Source organism: Thermobia domestica, chromosome 15 (assembly GCF_964235325.1).
Source record: "Thermobia domestica chromosome 15, izTheDome1.hap1.1, whole genome shotgun sequence".
NCBI classification, from domain to species: domain Eukaryota; kingdom Metazoa; phylum Arthropoda; class Insecta; order Zygentoma; family Lepismatidae; genus Thermobia; species Thermobia domestica.
In genome coordinates, this window is record NC_137468.1 from 176,367,100 (window position 1) to 176,391,721 (window position 24,622).

Below are 24,622 nucleotides of genomic sequence, written 5' to 3' on the forward strand. Positions count from 1 at the left end.
AGGAGTATTGTATGATCATAAGGTATCAATACGCAAGCCTGCCTTACTAAAAATAAAACCAAATTTACAATTTTTCTTTCGCTTATTTTGCATAAGTGAAAGGAGATAATAAAATGCAACTTACCACAATCATAGATAATATTGTACTACAACAGAAAATATGAACCTGAAGAATTTTCAGTGTTGCCATCCATAGAAATTACAGTGTTGCCAGAAAAACAATTTTCCTAAAATCTAAGTTAAGGCAGCGACTAGGGGAACGAACTCAACTGCATTTGATTACGTATCATATTGCTTTGGTTTCCTGCTAACTATTTTTTAAATAATAGTTGTATTTAGTTTGTAATAAAAAAAGTTTTAACATACAATTATTAAAACTAAATAATAATGCTATTTAAAAAGTAGTTCACAGCAAACCAAAACAACAAAATACGTAACCAAGTGCAGTTGCGATCGTTCCTCTAGTCGCTGTCTTAACTTAGATTTTAGGGAAATTGTTATTCTGGCAACACTATAATTTCTATGGATGGCAACACTGAAAATTCTTCAAGTTCATATTTTCTGTTGTAGAACAACATTATCTATGTGGTAAGTTGCATATCATTATATCCTTTCACTTTTGAATATACAAGCAAAAGAAAACTTGTAAATTTTGCATTATTTTTAGTAAGTCAGGCTCTTAAAGGGAAAGTTTGCAAAATAGCAATGAAACCTACCATATTATACGGAACGGGATGTTGGATGACGAAGAAGCAAGAGGAACAGAAGCTGCATGTTGCAAAGTTGAATATGCTTCGGTGGATGTGTGAAGGGACAGGGAAGGAGAAAGTTAAGAATGAAGTAATCCGAGCAAAAGTAAAGGTGAGACCTGTACTTGAAAAGCTCCAAGAAAGCAGATTCGATGGTTTGGAGATGGAAGAAGAAGAGTCCTTTGGAACAGGTAGACCACTGAGTGGATGCTACAGAGCTGAATGGAAAACGAGCGCGAGACCTATCAAACAAGAATTGGAAAGATTGTATTAAGAACGGGCCTATGGCGCAGTGTGGAATCACAATGGATATGAGACTTGGAAAAGACGTCCAAAACTAACTTTGGATAACAGGTTTACATGAAGAAAGTGTTAAAACCCGAAGTAAAAGGGTATTTTCACTACTTCGAGTTTTAGTAGAGATGCTATAAAAATCGTATTTCTTTTGATACATACATACATATCTATCTATCTAATATATTTGGTCTAGGAATTAATTCGTGCGGGTGGACAAGAGATGGCGCAACGAACGGAGCGTCCCACAGTTCCGTGTATCCACATATGTGTTGCAAACCCCTGTCATCGCGTATCGTTCGTAGTATAGGGCAGTGGATTAAAGCGTCAACAACACCAGTTTGTAGTTAAGTGAACATGGCGCAATTTGTGCCTGATAAAGTGTTTTTGCGGGGTGTCCTGCTGCATTACTTTAACATGCAGAAAAGTGCGACTGAAAGTCATCGTATTTTGGTGGAAGTGTATGGTGACCATGCTCTAGCTGAGTGAACGTGTCAGAAGTGGTTTGCACGGTTTAGAAGTGGTGATTTCGGCCTGGCAGACCAAGAGCGAGCTGGACAGCCAAAAAAATTTCAAGACGAAGAATTGACAGCATTGCTCGAGCAGGATTCGTGTCAAACGCAGGAACAACTTGCAGCAGCATTAGGCGTTGATCAAACAACAGTCTCCAAAAGCTTGAAAGCCATGGGAATGATTCAAAAGATGTCACATTGGGTTCCACATGAATTGAAAGACAGAGACGTTGAAAGACGAAAAACCATTTGCGAATTGCTGCTTCAACGACAGAGCAGAAAGGGGTTTCTGCATCGAATTATTACGGGTGATGAGAAGTGGATCCATTACGAGAACCCTAAACGAAAAAAGGCCTGGGTGAAACCAGGTGAACCAGGTCCATCACAACCAAAAGGAGATATTCACTGTGCAAAGGTTATGCTGTGCGTATGATGGGATATGAAAGGTGTGGTGTACTATGAGCTGCTGCAACCGAGTGAAACTATGAATGGAGAACGTTATCGACGACAATTAATGCGTTTGAAGCAAGCTCTGGCCAGAACACGACCAGAATGGGAGAACAGACATGATAAACTTATTATTCAACACGATAACGCTCGCCCACATGTCGCAAAACCGGTCAAAACCTATTTAGAAAATGTCGGATGGGAAGTTTCACCCCACCCGCCGTATTCACCAGACGTTGCTCCTTCGGACTACTACTTGTTCGATTGCATGAACAACGATTTGATTGGACAGCGGTTTACTTCTTCAGAAGATATCGAAACATGGGTTTCTGACTGGATCGCTTCCAAGGATGAGGACTTCTTTCGCCTGACAGATGGGCGAAAGTGGTGGCTAGCGATGGACAATATTTTTCTTAAGGTATTTATGTATTTTGTGTTTGTACTACAGCTTCAATGTGTGCGTACCAACCGCACGAATTAATTCCTAGACCAAATATATATATATATATATATATATATATATATATATATATATATATATATATATATATATATATATATATATATATATATATCCTTCTCAGTATCTGTTATCATTTTCGTTCTGAACGTTCAATGTTGAAACTGGAAATTATTAATTTCAACCACTTCTATTTAGAAGTGGACGTAGATGTCCAGACTATACAGATTCTATAAATATATCTTTAAAAAAAATAAATAAATAAAATAAAAAAATAAAAAAATTAAAGTCGTTATGTTTGTGATTTTGTAACTCTTGAACCACCCGCCCGAACTCGATCAAATTTGCGACATGGATGAGGATCGAGCCTGGATTTTTTTTAATCTTTTACTTTAACGGTGCAGCTTAGGGGAGGGAGATAAATATATAAAAATGATCATAAATGACCGATATTAGTGTCGAATTCATAGTTTTCGGTGTCGCTGAGATAAACAGTGGTATTTGCGATGCCGTTTAAATACAAATTTAGTCCTTTATGTCCAAAATGAAACGTATTCTCCCCGTGCAAAGAACGGGCATTCTGTTAGTATATTCTAAATACAAATGAAATATGTATTTATAAACTCTGGTTCCTATATAAGGAAAAGGGAGGGGACGTAACCTACTCTTGGTATGCTGAATCCATCTTTCATAATAATAATAATAATAATAATAATAATAATAATAATAATAATAATAATAATAATAATAATAATAATAATGCCGATTGCTGGTGGAGACACTCGGTCAAGAAAGTGTAAAAGCATTTTCAGGGCAGGCATTATGAGCGAGGTATGGTCCCAAGATACTTCGTTCCTTCCCCTGCAATGGCGCGGGAGTCCCGGGTTCCGTTCCCGGCGGGAGCTCATGTGGTTCGGATTCCACGTTAATCAGTAGGTCCACGTCTCATATAGCCTCGCTGCTGAACGGGACGTAAAACTCAAAATCAATCAATCAATCCTTCCCCTGCAAATACCAGGGTAGTGTGATCGCCGAAGGACGTCATCTCTAATGTGTGACGGCAGGCCCGTATCCAGGGGGGTCTAGGGGGCCGGGCCCTCCTAAATTTTTGCTGACCCCCTAAAAGTTTTACAGTAGCCTTGCAAAAGAACTATAATACTGTGATGAACTATCATATGGTTGGATCGGGCCCTCCCCTAACTTCAGCCGGGCCCCCTTTAGTTTTTGGGCTGACTACGGGCCTGTGTGACGGGCTAACATGCCCACATAGACCGAAAGACCAGAAATACAATTCTTAATCCTTTAATAATATGTATGTGCCTGTCACACAGAAAGAAAGAAAGTGGTCATCACATCTAATTGCTAAGAGGATTAGATTAACCTATGACGAGTAGATTGCCTTCTTCAATCCCAGCTCCTCTCAACTGTGTTTCTGTTGGACAAAATGTGATTGGAATTCTTCAAGGTTTTCCCGTTTTTCCCCACTTTTTGTCATTCCATCATTATTATCCATCTCATCATGATAGTGTCCCTTAACATCCGTACATAACATGAGTCGTTAACCTAATGTAAAAAAATAAATTATTATTATTTATTTCTGAACGATTATGTAACCTTCAAGTAACAAGAAAGCGCATTAGATTACTCTGAAGTACGTTTTATGTGTTCTAAATTCAATGATTATTAATTTTTATAATTGGATATAAATTGAGTGTCAGAAGAAGAAGCAACAAATTGGTTAAGTCTCCCTTTGCTCAGAAATAGTACGGTTTATTTCTCTGTTATAAAATAAATTATCACATTTTCCTTGTTACAAGCAGAAGGTAATGAAGTGCAACGGACTATTTAGCTAATTTCTGAATCAAATTATTAAAACCATGTTTTCGGGATTATGAGCATGAGCGACAGTTAAGTGATAATGATTATCAGCGACTACTCTATTAACCTTGACAGTCAAGTGCTTTCATTCATCCTTTAAGCTAAAGAGTGAGAGTAAGAGTACGATTAGGGGAAAACGACAGACGAGTTACCAAATGAATTATGGAAAAAAAATACAGAAATTATTCTCAAGTCATATGGATTGGTTTGTTTAAATGACAATGTTTTATGTGCTCTCCGTTTGCATGAAGATTATGAAAGGCGGGGCCGCAAGATGAACTAGTTATGAGAATTGTATTCAATAGTTTAATATTCTAGCAGAATAAACGAGGTTCGAACTCATGACTGATATTTCCAGCTTAACACTTAAGTTCCTTCAGACAAGGCCAGCAGGCTTAAGTGTTTTCTCCACAGATATGTAGCAAATTAAGATATTTCTATTAATTTAAGTTCCAGTTAACATAACATAAAAAAAAATATTATTTTCATCAGAGAAGAGTTTTTGCTCTTGATGAAAAATCTGCGCTAATATGTAGGGACATATCTTTAATAGGGGACTTCGGCTATCACGCCGATTTCTCTGCAACTTTGGAGGGGACAATTGAGATGAGTGTTTGGTTGCAGACAAAGGTATAAGAAGACATATATGAGGATTTTAAGACAAATTGAATTCAAATTATGCCAAATATTGTATACTCATAAGAAATACATGTAACACTACAAACAAAACTAAAAATACATATTCAAAAAAATACATGGGGCCCACATGAGCATTGGTGGGCCCGGTCCCCAGGATCGGCGCCCTTGTACTTCGGTAGATAAGCAGTAGAGTACTCACCTCTGATGGTAAAAGTCTCCATACGGAGAGAAAAATCAAACGCATTTAGAGAGAAAACCCGTAGATTCCGACCCCAGGCAGATCTCCTGTCACTGCCCCTGTATCGGCAGAAGAACTGCAATTTCCGTTGTGGCGCAGATTTACTATACTGTGTAGTGTCCCTACATAACCTAATAATGTTTATCAAAGTACATAGCCATGATTTTGTGCATCTTGCACGTGCCGAAGGAGGCTCAACATGATTGTCGTCTATTGGCGACTGTAGAGATTGGTCCTGGTTAAGTAAGAAACCTGTACGTAGCCTGGTAGAGAGAAATCTTGTGTGTGATACAAAGTACTGATAAATTTTGCCTGTTCGGATTTCCTAGACTAAAACTAAGCATTTCTTTTCTCTCAGTGGGTCGACCCCAGTCCGTGTGAGATTGTGATTGACAACCTTTTAGTAGTTTTCCTCCCTTTGCCCCATAATTTCGTTCCATGAATTGTTTAATAATCATTCCCATTCATCAACTACCATTCTTATTTATCCTACAGAGCATAGAGGAGGGTTACCAAAGAGTACGCACGCCCTAAGAGCGCGCAGCGCCAATTACGCTGAAGTGGTAACACATAGAATTATTATTGCTACGCTGTTTGATGCGTCTTTGTGTGAGTGTTGATACGAAGAAAACAGAGGTTAACGTATAGCTCCAAACATAAAAAATACAGATTAAAATAACTTTTTTGAACTCTTGATGTAATATTTTAGTACTCTTAGTTAAGAAATTTTTCTGATATAATAGCTAACTACAGTACCTTTGTTGCATGGTAGAAAACATGAATGTAGATAGAATTGTTTTCCATGTCTTAGTTTCGGGGTTCTTGCATATGCAGCCATCTGGATGAATTTCACTCGAATTGACTGTTGTTTCCCAAAGAGTGCGCGTTAGTGAGTTACCAAAGACCGCGCGCGTACTCCTTGAGATAATTCCATTAAGAGTGTGTGTAGGTAGCGGCATTCGTCATACAGACTATATGGTTATTCTTTGTAGTTAGTTAGTTTAAAAAAGCGGAGTATAACAGAATATTTGAATGGATTGTAGAATTATTTGCAATTGTTTGTCTTCGATTCAAGCACCAACTTCTATAAGAATTATTTTCAATTTACAGAATTTATTAAATTAGAATGATAATGATGATGATGATATATTCTGCCCGAAGATCCCCAGGCATGGTGAATCCATGGTAGTTTGCTATTGCCTTTCATGGAATGGTAATAGCATACAGAAAGGGAAACGTCATACACTTACAGAAGCCACAACTTCAAACACGTCTGTTCATCCGAGATACATCATTCCTTTTCCGAAATAAAAGAAATACGACAAACTGCACGTACCAAAGTTCGATCTGAAATTTTTACTAGTGCTCCATTTCACAAGGTCCTTCAGAGCAAACGAATTAAAGGAAAGTTAAGTCAAAGAGAAAACTTTTTCATCATCTCAATGAACCATCCACTTCAACAGAGAAAACTGCAGCTGAGATCAACCAAATTTCAAGCCCAATGTGTCACGAATTGTATGAAGAACCAATTGATGAGGACTGAATTCAGTGTAATAGTTGTGAACGATGGTGACATGATCAGTATTCGTCTTACGAAGGGGATTTGGGTTTCAAGTATGATAGGTGTTGAGTACGCCCTCTTAGGGACCACGAAACGCACTCTTTGGGACAGTGGTTCTTAAGAGTACGCATTTGGGTTTTTTCACTTTTTAACGTATATCTCCATATTTACATTTAGTAGTAAAGTTTTCCATTTCTTACAATGTAGCTTAACCTTCAGTTAAAATTATATTCAATTTATATAATTTTTGCTTCATTATTTTTGGAGCTTTTTCAAGATGAATATTAAGTGCGTGCTCTTTGGTAACCTTCCTCTATCCGTGAGACAGATAAAACTGAGGTAATCATTACACCTCACTTGTATCTACTGATCACACGTAACACATATGTTGCTGATCCTGAGGCGAAGGTAAAGGGAAGAGAACCCGAGCAACCTCAAAGTTCGCCTTAGCCCACATATTCTGGATAACTTTGCTCAGATATCATACAACCTCACGATATATACCTGAACAAGCCCTTAAATGTTATACAGAAATGAGCATCGCTGGTTACACAAGTATTTCAGTTAATATGTTGTTTAAGTATCAAAAATTTTATAGTTACCAACAAATTTTGTAATTATTTTTATAATTTCTCACAAACACCATAGGCAGGCAACTTTGTTAATATTTAAAAAATAAATGTTGCATTAAGAAATCTATAATATGGTATAAATAATTTACGTTGGGGATGAATTTACTTTCCAAAAGGTTTACTAATTAGCTGTTCCGTTCATTTTGTGTTGTTTCTATTAATAAATACTTAATTTATTATTATTTATTACGAATAAAGAAGTCTGTGAGTGGTAGTTTACTCTTGGGGGATATTCTTTACGAACTATTAGAACGACTAACTCAATTTTATTCATATTTTGTAAGAAAGCCTTTTCATAACAACCCTACAACATAAAATGAATAATTTCTCATAGAAAGTTACCCAAGGATACTTTGAAGCTGAAGGTATTTTCTTCGATACAGCTTTCCCATAGCGCCTACTAAAAAAAATGTTCATATTTCGTAAATAAAATTTCCGTAATAACTGCAGAATAACATAATTGAACTTAAGAAGTAAGAGTGAGAAAGTTTAGTGCGTTGGACCTGAGCCATTTATTCATTTCCAGTTTTTAAACTAAAAATTAAAAAAAAATATCAATAGCGTTTTGTACACTTAACAGCCTGATATATTAAAAATAAGCTAATACAAGATTTACCATTTTTCTTTTGCTTGTTTTTCAGAAGTGAAAGAAGATAATGAAATGCAACTTATCACAATCATAGATAATGCCATTTTATAACAGAAAATATGCACGTAAAGAATTTCAGTGTTGCCATCCATGTAAATTACAATGTTGCCAGCATAACATTTCCTTCAAAATCAAAGTTAAGACAGCGACTGGAGAAACGAACTCAATAGCATTTGATTACGTGTCATGTTATTTTCGAATTCAGTGAGCTACCTTTTTTATATAAAAAAGTAATAGTTGTATTCTGTTTGTAAGAAACAAAATAGTTTTAACATATAGTTATTAAAATTAAATAACAATGTTATTTAAAAAAATAGGTCACAGGATTTCAAAACAATATGATACATAATCAAATGGAACTGAGTTCGTTCCTCTAGTAGCTGCCGTAACTTAGATCTTGGGGGAAATGTTATTATGACAACACTGATGGGACCGCGGTGGCTCAGTGGTAGAGCGTTCACCTCTGGTGTATGTGGTCCCCAGTTCTACCCCAGCTCGCGCCAAGTGCACTTTGTGGTGGACAAACACTATGTGTGTGGATTTTCCCTGGTTCTTCCGTTTCCTTTCACTTTATTCATCACACCACTTCATTCGTTTGTCATCATCACCGTCTCCTTTAGCCTATCCGGCATTTCCGTGGGACGTAAAACTCAAAGATTTTATTTCATTTTATTCTGGTAACACTGAAAATGTTTCAGTTTCATATTTTCTGTCGTAGGATAACATTATCTCTGATTGTGGTATGCTGCATTTCATTATCTCCTTTCACTTATGAAAAAGAAGCAAAATAAAAATAGTAAATTTCGTATTATTTTTTGTAAGTCAGACTCTTAATAACGAAATTTAAATCAATCTAATGAAATATAGTATTGATTTCTTTGTACGTTTTTAGTCCAATGAACAAATATGATAAGAATTTTCTTGATTGGAATAGAGTTTAGCATCTGTTTCAGTGTTAAGGCTATATGAGACGTGAACCTACAGCTTAACGCAGAATCCGAAACACGTGAACTTCCATTGGAAATCGAACTCGGGTCTGCTGTTCCAAAGACGCTTACTCTAATCACATAGCCACGAGGTATCTTTGATATGACAGGAGATCCGGATTCCCAGGAGCCATTCCTTGCACACGTTTCTGGCAATATAAACGTAGTATACATACCATAAATTACAGACACTTGTTACCGTGTGTTTAGCAAGCTTTACCGACAACCTATAATTAACATACTACCATTTACATGAGGGAGAGGTGCACCCACAGGGGTTCTACTGGGTCCGGATGCCCGGAAAACTTCCTAACTCAACATACATTTCTACACTTTCTTATTGTTTAACAGGGAAATTATTGGTGTAACATGAAAATTTGATCTTACACTTCATCCATAATCTTTCTCTTATAAAACAATCTATTTCTGAAAATAAAGCTGCAAGTATTTTACAATTACTTATTGGGTACAGAATAACATTTCTTCAATCCTATATAGACATAGTAGCTTTTAGTATTGGTACCCCTAATAAAAATTTCTGGGGGCACGCCTGATATGACGTAACCATATTTAGACATGCGCATTAATATTTTATGTAACCAGAAGTTAATTGGGCAGTCTAAATAATGATAAACAACATGAAATTTTAGTTGATCACGATATAAATCTAACAGATAAAGCAAGCTCTAGGCATGTGAGAAAAAAAATAGTATTTAAAATGTAGTCCTGATTTGAAGTTATAAGGTTAGGGACACTTGACTTAACGTTAGGAAAATTGAAAGATCTGTAATTTTCATTTAAGCTGCTACCACAAATGTTGGTCACCATCAAATTTTCAAGAAAAAGAACAAAGTTGACTAACCTGAGCTGGTCACGTTGGTCACTAACTAACTCTATATCCTATGAAACCCGTAGGTTCAATGCCGTGTTCACAAAAGCCCTCTATTGACTTTTATCCTTAGCCAACTGGAACCAGTTTTTACTTTGTATTGCTATTTCTGCGAAATCCGTCTTAATATTGCCCTCCTACCTGCGCCTAGGTCTTCCTAATGGTAGTTTTCCGATTGGTCTTCCAGGTAAGACTTTGAAAGCGTTTCTACTTTCTCCCATCCTGTCTACATGACGTGCCCACCTGAGCTTCCTCGACTTGATGACCCTAACAATGTTTGGTAAACTTTAAAATTATGTAGTTGCTCGTTAGAAATTTCGGCCATTCATTCCCCATTTCCCTTCTGCTTGGATCCAAATATTCGCCTCAGGATTTTATTCTCAAATACTTTCAGTTTGCTTTCTTCCTTCAGAGTAAGCGATCATGTTTCACAACCATACAAGATAACAGAAATGATTATCACGTTGCCCACATAAGACATAATTGTGATATGGACATAAATTTAGTTGATAAGCATTAGGGAAAAATGTATTTGTATAGTCTTAAAGTAAGATAAAATGATGTTTAAAGATTGAAGTTGGGAAACATATAGAGTAACCATCCTAACTTAATTCGTTTCTTCAAAATACTTCATATAATAGCGGGATGTTTTGTAATTTTAAGGATTTGGTTGCCAAATATTTCAGAGAAAAAGGGAACATTTAACGATTTTTGAGAAAACGAAGGAAGATGTATGATATACTCAGAATTTACATATATCAAACAAATAATTGGTTTCAAGTAGCGTGGAATAATCACTTTCAATAAAAATAATTGCAGCATATAAAATCCAAAGGAGGTATACTATAATGACTCCTGTATATTATAATGGGTATGAGTCCTGTGGGATCTCATGGGATTCGGATCCCACGTTAAGCTTTCTCGTCTCGTATGTAACAGATTCATTAAATAAAAAAAAAAGGAAAAAAATGATAGTCGGTTAAAATTGGTAAACAGCGCCATTGAATTTATAACGGGAATAACGAGTACTAGAACCTGAAAGTTGTTCGCGGGCATAGAGTAGGCTCATAATTACGACAACGATCGAGAACTGGACACAGTCAAATACTCGTAAATTCAAGTGGTACAGAAATGGAACTTAGTGTAAAGTTCTTAAAATATATATGCAGTTTAGAGTGACAATGTGAATTGTTATAAGCTGTAACTAATGTATTCTGAAACTTGGAAAGAAATAGTTTTTCGATCGATAAGTTCAAGTGTCTGGTTGCCGAATTAGAACAAAGATTATAAAGAAAAACATTTTGGCTACTTTATTCAAATATTTAATTTATCTACGTTATGGGAACGACTCCCTTTACATATACGAGTGTGTATAACACCCAATTAATAGTTTTTGAAGTGGGTCTAGTGTTCCATGTTTAGTTTCTTGGAATGATAACGTTAAATGCATTGCAAAAGAAATAAAATTCGCTATGGAAGTAATAGTTTCTAGAGCCAGACAATGTTGGTAAGTGTTGAAATTTTTCTTCAAAAAAATACTTAGTCTCATGATTATTCCATAAATTAGTTGTTTTTGATGTAAAACCTAATATTTTGTTATATTCTTGATTAAAAGTTCAGTCAATTAAAAGTCCTTGATTTTCATTACTAATTTTGAAATTACATTATTTCATATTTGGAGTATAGAGACTCAGAATTAAATGTTTTATTCATCATATTTCAAATAAATTATGTGTATGTACTTAAACAGTACATGTCCAATGGCGTTAGTCTTTGTGGCGAAACTTAACTTCACTCAGGCTACGTTACACAAAATCGTTGTCGTAATTATTGATTAGGCGTGTGCACCGTACAAGTTGTTACGATCTTTAGTAGTGCACGCTGTATATTATCATAATATATTTCGATCGTTCTTACCTTCTGTATAAATTCTTATTTAATAAGCACAAAATTCATGAGGCTAAGTTGTCGTATGAAAGTCGAGATAGTACATTAACGAAAGCCATAGCCGTTCGTCGTAGACCGGTTTTAGAGTTTATAGTTGCTTGGCTTTTGTGCAACTGTTGTTTATAATGGAGTCCGAGCATTCAGAATTATCTTATCCAGGTCAGTTAATATTGAATGGTTTTTCTAATGGTTCGCATGGAATTTTTGTGCAGAGGAATATGGATACTACTAATACTCAGGTAGACGAACAGTCTCTATCGTCTTTTGGCGATATGTTTAGTCCTCTCTTACAAACAGAACGTGATGATACCAGTTGTTTACTTAGCAGCGATAGCGATACGAGGCAGGTGTTTGTTGATAGTGTGTGTGTGAAAACAGACCCCAAGGCTGTTCACGGAAGTTCTTTAGATTGCCTTGCTGATAACAACCCATTCAGAGTCGCGTGTGAATCAGCTGTTTTGAAGGCGAAAGAAGAAGAAAAAGAAAGTGTTCGTTCTTTTGCTTTTAAAACAGAAAGAATTGTGCCTGGTGATTCACGAGTAGTACATTCATTTATGCCTTTTAATACAAATTTTGATAAAGTAACTGTAGACATTGCTGCGGACAGCTTTACTAATTTATGTAAACAAATACCTGTTTGTGATGGTCAGGATGACAGTATATTATTTCAGTTTTTGTTGTCAGTTTATAAAATAGCTAAATTAAACATCTTTCCTAAAGAAAGTATTCTTATGGCAGCTATAGGGAAGGCCGTAGGTAATTTCCATAGCGAATTGTTGAATGTTTTTACTTTCTCACATGATTGGTTAAAAATTGCTTCGTTCTTATTTAATAAGATAGTGACCCCTATAGGCCGTAAATTCATTCTCGATTCATTTGTGAATTGCTTGCAAAGGCCATATGAGAATGCAGTGGAATTCGTCAACAAGGTCGTTGATAGTTATACAATTTGTTATGGACATTTAAATGACAGTGCAGTAAAAGACATTTTAATGGCCGTACTAAATCCCGAAGTTGTTTATAAGGTTTTTGGTTATTCCTACCCGAACTCTCTTGCGGAATTAATAGACATGGTCAAGCAATTTGAACTCCATCAAAAGAATGTACGTATTTATTCGGCATTAGTGCAAAGTGAGACTGCTAGTAAATGTTTAAAGAGTAAACCTTATAAAACTATTCTAAAGTGTTATGAGTGTAGTGGCCCTCATCCAGTTGCAAAATGTGAGATTCGTAAACAACAGTTATTAAATAAGAAACTTTTATCTCAACGGCATAGTAAGCAATTTACTCAATATACTACGGAAAAGTCAGCACAGAAAAACTTTGTTAAAAATGATAAACAATCAGTGAGTAAAGGAATGACAGTGGGTGAACAGGGCTCACCTTCTGGTGATAGTGCGCAGAGGACCTTGGTTCGTTCTCGGAATGGTGAAGATAATAAGATGATGGGAAATAAAATTAACAATCAGACATCAGTAAAAATTTGTTCAAGTGATCGTAATAATTTGGTTGCTACCTTTGTGTCTGCGTATATTTTGGGAGAAAATCTTATTGGTGGTTTGGACTCTTGTAGTACAGTGTCTTTAATAAATAAGGAACGATTCCTGCAATGGAACTCGAAACAGAAATTTCCTGTGCGAATCTTAACTGATTATTTCAGTGGTGTGGGAGTGGATCAAAAGAAAATAAAACTAGACAGTGCTGTTTATGTTCCATTACGCTTCCGAAATCAGGTTTATAAACTCAAGTTTTATTTGGTTTCTAACTTGCAACCTGTTTTCATTATCGGAGTTAACGAACTAAAAGCTATTAAAGCCACTATTGATTTAAACAATAATATTTTAAAATTGGATTTGGAACATAGTGTGGTGCCTTTACGTTATAATACGTCATTGCCTTTTTCTAGTGAAATGAACCTCAATAATATGGATAATGAGGACATTAATAATTTAGCATATAGCAATGATACACCGTATAACTCGACTAAAATGTTTCTACGAGATGTCGTAGCCAATCCGTTTAATGGAAATCCAAATTGTGACCATAGAGACTTACATTCAAGAGCGTTTGTTGGAAGTGATGTTACTGAAGTGGGACGGCGTTTCGAAAATAGCAGTGTTGCCAGCCATTCTGCTAAGGTGTCATCATCATCTTTATTGTACCAGACCATTAACAAGGATTCGAGGGAACCTTCAGTCCATATAGATCCTCAACTTTTAGAACTGGATCCTTCATTACAACGGTATGTAGATGGTTTAGTTAAAACTTATAATGTTGTATTTAATAATGTTGTTGGTGAAGTTAAAAATTTCGAGCATACTATTTTGTTAAAAGATTTTACTCCTATTAAGCATAAAGCTTATCCTATGTCAAGGGTTGCTCAAAAACAACTTGATGTTATTCTAGATGAGTTATTAGCAAATAATATAATTCAGCCTAGTACTAGTGATTATTCCTCTCCTTGTTTCCAGGTGGGAAACAAGGATGGTTCCAAACGGCTTGTAATTAATTATATTGATCTCAATCGTAATTTAATATTAAATCCTCACTATACGCCTAGAATTGAGGATGTTCTTGCAGAACTCTCAGATGGTGTAGTGATGTCGAGGTTAGATATAAAGAAAGCATATTATACCCTTAAATTGAATCCAGATTCTTACAAATATACAGCCTTTCTAACTCATAGAGGTCTTTTTGAATTTCGATATATTCCATTTGGATTAGCTTCAGGATCTTTTGTGTTGAGTAAGGTATTGACAGACATATTTTATTCAATGAAAGAACAGGGTGTCACGTGGTATTTTGACGATCTTGTGATAAAATCTCCTGATATAGAAACACATAAAGAAACTTTAGAAATTGTGTTAAAGAAATTAGCTGAAAATGGTTTGACTTTGTCCTTGAATAAATGTTCCTTTTTCAAAAGAAAATCTCGTTCTTAGGACATATCATAGAGGATGGAAACATTTATATGGATCCATCTAGATTAGAGGTTATCCGTAAACTACCAGCTCCAAAAAGTAGACGTGGAGTTATTTCTCTATGTTCTTTTGCCCAGTACTACAGTAAGTATATACCTAATTTTCAAGAAATAATAGAACCTATTTCTCGGCTAAGGTCTCCAAAGGTTCCTTTTTGTTGGGGTAGCGAACAACAAGAGTCTTTAAATAAATTAAAAGAAATGTTTGAGAGTTATATTGTGCTTAAATTGCCAGATTTAAATAGTAAGTTTGTAGTTACCTCAGATTCCTCAATGCGTTCTCTAGGAGGAACATTGTCACAGTATGATAAGGAAGGCAACCTAGTACCAATATCGTTCTTTAGTCGAAAATTGCGTAAATATGATATGAATAAGCCGATTTTTCTTTTGGAATTGTTAGCAGTTGTTGAATGCATGGAACGGTTTCGTGTTTATTTACACGCTCCTTTTGAATTACAAGTTGATCACTTGGGATTAGCATATGCTTTACGTAATTTGAGACGCATTAAGCGGTATGGAAGTTTATTGTACAGGTTATTTGAATTTAATTTTACAGTAAAATCTGTTCCATCAAATTTGAATGTTCCTGCTGATTTTCTGTCACGTTTGCATAATACGAATGATTTTGAAGAATTTATTGAAGATCCTTCTTTGGATGAAGAGGTGATAAATTTATTTTTAGTTAACATTTGGAATATGCCTTATGCTCAATTATCTATAGCGGAACATCAGAAAATAGATCCTGAATTAAAGAGTATTATTGAAAGATTAAATAATAAAGAAGATATTCCCGGGTATAAAATAGTAAAAGGGATTTTATGTAAGAAGACTCGAGCAATCCATAATCCTTATAAAATTTGTCTCCCTAAGAGTCTATCAAAAAATATTATAGAATTCTATCATTCATATATTTTGCCGGGATCGCATTTAGGGGCTTCTCGGACTATAGCTAAAATTGCAGCCCGTTATTCATGGGATGGGATGGTTTCCGAAATTAAAGATTACGTAACCTCTTGCGTGCAATGTCAGAAAAGTAAAAGTAATAATGAAAAGGTTATGGGTCAATTAAGTTCAACGTATGAAACATTTGTAAATAGTAATTGGGCTTGTGATGTAATAGGACCAATGGTGAATTCAAGTTCTGGACGCTATTGTTTGATAGTGGTGGATTCTTTTTCTAAATTTATGTATCTAGAACCGTTTCGGACCTTATCTAGCCAGGTACTTATAAATAAATTATATAAATTAATGTGCAGACACGGATTTCCCCACGCTTTAAGTCATGATAACCATAGTGTTTTTGTCTCAGCTAGATTTCAGGATTTTCTATTTAGTAACGGGATCAGAGATATTCGAATCTCCCCTTACCACAGTGCTAGCAATTTAAGTGAAAGATATATAAGATCGGTGAAAGACAGTTTGAAATCATATTTTGCTACAAAGCAACAGTTGTGGGATAAAGGGATACATGAGATTGAATTCTCATTAAATTCTGCTATTCATACGGAACTTAAACATAGTCCAATGGACATAGTGTATACTTACAACGTGTGTGATCCATTAGATATACGTTGGAATATTGATTGTACAGATATTAGAAAGAGGAATCCTGACATTTGGAAAAACGCATTACATAACATGGAGTTAGCTTGGCAGCGTAGAAAGAGACTTTATGATAAGAATAGAGTTGGAACTTCTTATAGCGTTGGGGATAAGATTCTTATTAAGTCACAATTTCAGTCCTCGCTAGCTGATAAAGTTACAAAAAGCTTATGCTATAGGTGGCTGGGACCGTACGTCATAGTCAAGTTCTTAAATTCAAATTGTGTTCAGGTCAAAGCAGTCGAAGATGATAATGATATTAGGAAAGTGTACGTTTCTATGACAAAAAAGTTTAGGGAGCCAAGGTTAAATTAAGGCATTTTGATCGGATAGAAGTTTATAGTATAACAGTTTTGTCTTTCACTTGAGATGGAGCATAGTGAATTTCCATTAATCATTGCATATTTCATTTTTGATTTTGTTACTCATGGTATGATAGTGTATAGTATGATTGTTGTTTTAAGTTGTTCTAATACGATTTTATAATTCCAGGCCTGGAAAATACTTTTGTAAAAGGGGTGTTGATCCCTTCCAGAAAGAGCTATTGTAAGTCTACTGGTTAGACATCGCTCAAGTCAAATGGTTTTTATTGTGGATGAATCTGATTGAAAGGAATGGCATGAATTGGAAGATTGGATGTTCTTTTCACATTGTCATTTACAGTGGTAATTCATATTGTTCCATTACGATTGTATCCATGATTATTTGAATTTTGTAAAGCAGAGAAGTAAGTGTTTAGAATTTGCTATTTTGCTATGTATATTATATTACTATAATATTTGGTTAGTATGTTATATTTAAATTATTTGTATGTTCGATATAAATTTAATCATTATTTTTTTTAAATTTCCATTAGATGTTTATTTATGAATGTATTTAGTACTTGGAACTTTGACTGTAGACTATTTTCGACATTTAGACGTGGGACTTGTAGTTGGTATTTAGTTGATTTATTGGGCTTTATTTTTGATTTTATTATTTTGTAGTCGGTGTGTGGGTATAGATAATTATATTATTAAATTTTGTTTTCGACATTGGACTTGAAAATATACATTCATAATTAGGAAAAAAAAAATGTATGAAATTTTTTTTGCTATACTGGTGAGTGTGTGTAACAGATTCATTAAATAAAAAAAAAGGAAAAAAATGATAGTCGGTTAAAATTGGTAAACAGCGCCATTGAATTTATAACGGGAATAACGAGTACTAGAACCTGAAAGTTGTTCGCGGGCATAGAGTAGGCTCATAATTACGACAACGATCGAGAACTGGACACAGTCAAATACTCGTAAATTCAAGTGGTACAGAAATGGAACTTAGTGTAAAGTTCTTAAAATATATATGCAGTTTAGAGTGACAATGTGAATTGTTATAAGCTGTAACTAATGTATTCTGAAACTTGGAAAGAAATAGTTTTTCGATCGATAAGTTCAAGTGTCTGGTTGCCGAATTAGAACAAAGATTATAAAGAAAAACATTTTGGCTACTTTATTCAAATATTTAATTTATCTACGTTATGGGAACGACTCCCTTTACATATACGAGTGTGTATAACACCCAATTAATAGTTTTTGAAGTGGGTCTAGTGTTCCATGTTTAGTTTCTTGGAATGATAACGTTAAATGCATTGCAAAAGAAATAAAATTCGCTATGGAAGTAATAGTTTCTAGAGCCAGACAATGTTGGTAAGTGTTGAAATTTTTCTTCAAAAAAATACTTAGTCTCATGATTATTCCATAAATTAGTTGTTTTTGATGTAAAACCTAATATTTTGTTATATTCTTGATTAAAAGTTCAGTCAATTAAAAGTCCTTGATTTTCATTACTAATTTTGAAATTACATTATTTCATATTTGGAGTATAGAGACTCAGAATTAAATGTTTTATTCATCATATTTCAAATAAATTATGTGTATGTACTTAAACAGTACATGTCCAATGGCGTTAGTCTTTGTGGCGAAACTTAACTTCACTCAGGCTACGTTACACGTATGACTCTGTGCTGAAAGGAGTTTTAAGCTCAAATCCATTCAACCTAGTACGTTACACAGGGCCGTAACTTGTGGGGGACAGGGAGGGCAACTACCTCTCCAGGGGTCCACTTAAGACAAAATTTTCTTGATCCATATACAATACGAGGATGAAATTATAAATGAAGCATCAAACAGGTTCACTACATTACATAAACAAAACAGCACACAAAAGGTAAATAAAGCAAAAATGAGCTCGTAGGACCATTTCAGTATAAAATATCTACTATTAGGGGCCCTAGAGATAGTATTTATTCGTATGGCTTTGGTGTTTGTGAATAGTGTCCCCTTAATTAATTTGTCATGTATTGTACATGCCCAGGTTCTACGGAGGGCCCACAGGCTCAGGGGGCCCATGACGAGTAAGAAAAATATGGAAAAAAGGTTATTTTCGAATTTTACGGGAGGGCCCAAAACAACTTTTTCTAGAGGGCCCAAATATTAATGCTTGCCCCCTTCAGAAAAGTATCTAAGTTACGGTGCTGATGTTACACAAATCTTTTTTGGCCTTTAACTCTAAATAGAAATCCTAGCAGGACATACCGAAGAATCACTTGAAATTCTGCCTTTGTTAATTTATAGCAGCATCCGTTCCTCACAAGAGTGTGTCAAGATCGATTGGAAGTGCCGTATGATCGAGGCAGTGCTGACAGACGAAGGGTAACATGCTAAACCCAAATTGTTCTTTAACATAGTCTGGGTACTGGTTAGATAGGAGGTAGTAACACAACCAGTAGCATTTTTCCTTTTGCTAAGATATATCAGTGGATTGCGTTGTTAACAGGTTAGAAACTAGTCCCACTAATTATTTTTCGTTCGTACTCACTTGTGAACACATTTCAAAAGTGTGCAAAACTATTTTTCCATTTATGTGTTAAAAACAGAAAAAAAAATTGTCTTACGGGAAAAGTAAAAGCGTTTAACGTATAATATTTCAGAAAAAAAAAAACGTAAGATTCGTTAACCCAACAAGATGTTAAATAACCTATTAAACGCAGGTGAAGTTAAGCCCCAAATCAGGAGAGACCAATAAGTTAACCCTACATCCGGTGTTGGTAGAGGCTCCACAGCTAGTCGGCTTTCAACACCATGACGGTAACGGCACCATTTTACAGTATTTGCAAACTACTGCGAGGCAGTGGAACGAGAATAGAATGAGGTATAAACTTCATCCTCACGGGAGCAAATCTTGTTCTTACGGTTTCTAAGTTTAGCTATTATTAACTACACCACTGCAGTAGCTATATTAGTAGTTCTTAAGGAGAATGGTATAAGAAAATCTCCTTTATATGTTTACTGCATCCAGGAGACAAAATAAGTCTCAAGAGATACTTGATGCATCACAAGAAATTTTGACCAGGACATTGAAGGGTCAAAACTTAGGAATCCATTTTCTTGATTATTCTTTTCGTGATTCATTCTTAGCGAGTAGCAGAAATGAAATATTTCCAGGTTTAACGTTAAACACTACACAGCAAAACGGTTAGTGAGAAGAGTGTTTTCTGCTGTCAATTAATCGTCCAAAGTACGAGTATATATTGCATGCCCACTCTGAGCTCTTTATTAAAACTAGAAGTGGTAGAAATCAATTACTACTTTTGGTTTTAATATTAGTTGAGAACACATCATACGAAACACACAAACCAAACTCCTCCACGTGGCATACACATGACATCTACTTGTTTAACCAATATTACAAGTATTACAAGTAAACTATATTACAAATGTTTTTTATTTAACTTTGTTGGCCGCAATAGCTCAGTGATAGATAGCTCTTCTTTGGTGCATGAGGTCCTTCGTTCGATCCCGTCTCTCGCCAAGTGGACAAACTCCTTGTATGTGTGTGTGCTTCCACGGAGTTCTTTCGTTAGCTCCCACTTTCTTCATTTCACCATAACATTCATTTTCATCATCACCGTTTCCTTTAGAACATAAGGCATAACCGCGGAAGAGGTAAAGCGGAAATAAGTTTTATTTAACTTTTTAGCAGAAAATTAGCAAGATCTGACGAGACAGTCATATAAAAGTACGGTAGTAAAAGTGAAATTTGTCCCTCTTTTCGTTATCGTTTTTGGCTTTGGCACTCATAAAGATAACCTTCCAGGTTGATTCAGGTGGCCAGCTTAAAGAAACAGGATTAAACATCAGAGCTGCAGTGTAACAGGGGTAAATAAGAAAGATTTCTCTTCGCGACTGGGTGTGAACCCAGGCCACCAAGTTGACTGGTAAACGTCCACCAACTATGCTATAGCTGTTCAGTTATAAAACTAAAGGGGGAGGAAAGGACAATAGTGGACTTAATTAAAAAAATGAAGAGAAAATAATTAAATATTTCTTCAATATAAATTGTATTATAAGAAAAATCAATAACAGTTATTGTGGAAGATAAAAGATGAAGGTGAAGAAAAAACTACAATTGATAGATATTTAAATACGAACAACCACTACACACCAACACGAAAATATTAATTAAGGTCGCTCATACGTAGTAATATTTGACATAGTATCAAGTAACTTACCAGTAGTACAATAATAACTAAATTTATGCTTCATGGAATCCGAATGTTACACTACCCATTCACAAACGTTTTCCACTGACCTTTCTTCTTAGCTAAAGGATGGAGTTTCTACTTTGTACTTCCATTTCTGCGAAATACGTCTTAATATTGACCTCCCTCTATGTGTAGTCTTCCTAATGGTCTTTCTCCTATTGGGTTTCCAATAAACATTTTGAAAGAGATCCTACTGTCTTCCATGTTGCCTACACGACCTGCCCACCTAAGCCTCCTACACCTAATAACCCTAACAATGTTAGGTAAACAGTATAAACTATGCAGTTGCTCGTTATGAAGTTTCCACCATTCTCTGTCCCCGTCCCTCTTGGATCTGAATATACGCCTTAGGGTTGTATTTGCAAGTACTTTGTTTGCGTTCTTCTTCCAAAATAAGCGACTATATTTTGTATTCACACAGAATAACAGGGATAATTATTGTTTTGTATCGAAAGAAATCGAGAATACGAAAGATTTTGCAGATGAATGCCATTCACCAAGTTGTGTTTTATGCTGATGATGTTAATATGACAGATCATATTACGAGTGCAATATAAAAAATTCAGAGGCTTTATTAAACTCCGGCAATGATATGGGTTTAGATGTTAATGAGCATGAATCTTCTTGTCATTCCTCACAACATTTGTACATGTCCCTTTACAGACACAAGCGAAAGACGGTCTTGCTAAAAATCGGCAAGGGGAATCATAAAGGGAAGATTTTTCAATTATTGTTCTATATCGAGCTTTGTTTGCAAGATTTGAGCCCGTTTTAATTCATTTATGATCAGTGTTTTCTTCTTGTATGTAGTATGTAAAAACCAAATACATTATATATACAATTAATTATAATGCCAGTGATATATGTTGTTTATTGGGCAAAACACTCAAAACAATAAAGAATCATCTTAGATTAGAGAAATGGTTATCCTTCGTTTTTAATTATCATTTGTCCATGAAACAAACGCCTGGGACATATACAACCCTATATACAACTATATGGTGTTGGAATCTATAACTCATAGGATAAGATGCTTTACTTTTTTAAAATTTCAACATTTCCAGCGTACCTCTAAAAGTGTAATAACGAAATAACGGTCACGTTTTTTTTTCTAAATATTCAATTAAAACTGGACAATCAACACAAAATTTGGAATCAACCTGTGAGAACGGCACGTTTCTAGCACTTGTAGTTTTGGAGTTCTCATTGTCAAAAGGATTGGAGACACACATCTAAACTTTTTCTTTGGAGACAAACATATAAACCTAGCATTTTAATATTTAAATTGAAATTCAATGTCGTTCTCACTGAACGAGAATAAATAAATAAATAAATATATGACCGCAAAGAAAATAAAGCTATCTAACTATTATAAAAAAAACTAATGAAGCTTCTTAGGTTGCTCTCTGAAAATTTTGAAAAGAATAAATTTCCAGTATCCATTTATTTATTTATGTATTTATTATGTTTATTAAAGTTTAACGTTCATTTTAGACACCGAGGCTATATAGGGCGACACCTGTTGGTTAAAGGGGAACCCAACCCATTTTTCAAGTCTGGATCCAAGACAAATCGTCAACAATTTGATGAAGGGTCGTATCTCAAAATCTCACTTTTTTAGACATGAAGAAAGAAATAATAATTACGTAGAGAGGAAAGCAGTTGAATGTGTAATAATTCGTCACCTATTTCAGATAATAATTATGTGGAATTATTGATCAATTAATTCGTCAAATTGTTGACAAAATATTCTAACTCGGAATCGATCACAGGATCACACGCACAGAGAACACACACTTCAATCATGACGTTAAAATCTTATTTGCGGGAAATGAGAAAGTATTCAGTTATACTTATTCCTTCAATTAATAGTATGGTAAAATAGCGCTGAGAATTCTTACCTCTATTTTCAACGAAATTAAACAAGTCGTTACTGAATTTTCTTTGTGTGTGTGTGTGTGTGTGTGTGTGTTATTTACGTTGTTTTCAACTTTGAGGCTTCCATTCGATAGAGCATCAAAAACTACCTAAAAGAAGTGATGAAATCTTTCGCGTCACTCTTACCATTCCCGAGATATTGGCCTTAAAAAAGTCCTGATTTCGGGAGATTTAAGGAACCGTATCTCGCCAACCGTAACTTGTAGAGAGATCATATTGGTGTTGGTCTATACCTAAAGGGGAAGGTGAAGATTTTGGTGCCAAATAGTAACCGGTGACCACTGACCAACTGGTCAACTTGCCACCTTTTCCCAGACACTGGCCAATAAAGATGGGATTCCGGGAGACTTAAGGAGTCATACCTTGGGAACCGTAACTTATAGAAAAATGATATTTTACGAATTTTTCAATTTCGAACCCTCGATTTTGAGCATGTGTCTTCGTAAAACAACATATCGTAGAAAGTTTTAACAGAACTATCAAACAAAACATATAGGAAAAATTAGTACTCAAGGAAATTATAAATGGGGAGATATATTACAAGAATTGCTTAATGAGTATAATAATAAAGCACATAGAACAATTGGTATAAAGCCTGTAGAAGTTAGTAAGAAAAATTAATTCTTTTTAAGTTCGTTCTGTCAAGCTCTTATAGCATTCTCAATGGATTTAGAATGATTTTGAACAGAAAATAGTTTAAAGTACGGACTTGGATATATAATACTTATGGGTATACCAAATAATAACATCCGCAGATTTCAAGCAAGGCCCTAACAACCATATTGATAGTAAAATGTGCCCACGCTGGGACAAATTTCTAATTGTGCTGTTCTATACTTATTTGAGTACGCTAAATGCATTGATTTTTTAAAAGAAACATATCCGTGAGATAACGAGAAAAACGAGCTCAAAGTTAGGATCTTTAAAGTACTGCTTATGCCAATGTTAAAAGTACGCTTCGATACATTTCTAAGTTAAATTTTTATAGTAGATTGAGGACGTTGAACCCAATGCTGCTATTTTTAGAAACATGTCCATGGGGTTTCTCGAAAAGTCGTCTCAAATAGGGGATACAAACAGAGGCGTACTCACGGGAGGTCCACCGGGTCCGGACCCCCTCTCAAAACTTCTTAACATATGTTTGTACACTTTCTTAATAAAACTATACTTGTTTCACAGGAAAAACATTAATGTAGAATGATATTTTGGTTTTACACTTCATATGTAGTTTTTCTCTTTTAAAAGTATTCTAGTTCTACCTTTTTTGTTTTGAAAATATAGGTGGAAGTATTTTACAATTACTTATCGTCTTTTCGGGTGTAGAATAAAACCCCTTTCAATACTACATAGACGTAGTGCTCTATAGTATTCCCTTCCAAAGCTAGGACCCTGTCTCAACCAAATTATTTGGGTGCCTACCTGAGTACAAATAAATTTAAGTTTCCCAAATCTCAGGAAATTTTTCTGGTGACCTAATAAACGGATATATTTAAAATTAGTTCCGCTGTATTCAGGGTATTGAAAGTAGCATACGAAATGTAATGAGAAATTTATCCAAAATTGGTTAATTTTTACTGGTGGCATGATCGTTAACACAGTCCCGTAATCAGCCCAAAAATGTAGAGGGCGGTAGAAGTTA

At 35.0% G+C, this 24,622-nt stretch overlaps 2 protein-coding genes across 3 annotated transcripts in view; one reads left to right on the plus strand and one right to left on the minus strand.

Moving 5' to 3' along the window:
• The window catches only part of LOC145671965 (allatostatin C-like), a 330,694-nt gene that overhangs the window by 303,782 nt on the left and 2,290 nt on the right, over nt 1-24,622 (minus strand). The window lies entirely within an intron of this gene.
• Nucleotides 12,913-18,421, plus strand: LOC145671964 (uncharacterized). Its single transcript, XM_081741157.1, has 2 exons — nt 12,913-14,123; nt 16,956-18,421. The coding sequence occupies exons 1-2, from the start codon at nt 12,952-12,954 to the stop codon at nt 17,011-17,013; spliced, it is 1,230 nt and encodes a 409-aa protein (XP_081597283.1). The 5' UTR covers nt 12,913-12,951; the 3' UTR covers nt 17,014-18,421.

What these genes read in the sequence shown, in the direction of transcription:
- LOC145671964 (XM_081741157.1), top strand. Translation starts at nt 12,952, where the DNA reads ATGGTCAAGCAATTTGAACTCCATCAAAAGAATGTACGTATTTATTCG. An exon ending in CTGGATCCTTCATTACAACG is followed by an intron (nt 14,124 to 16,955) that starts GTATGTAGATGG and finishes TTATAATTCCAG; the next exon opens with GCCTGGAAAATACTTTTGTA.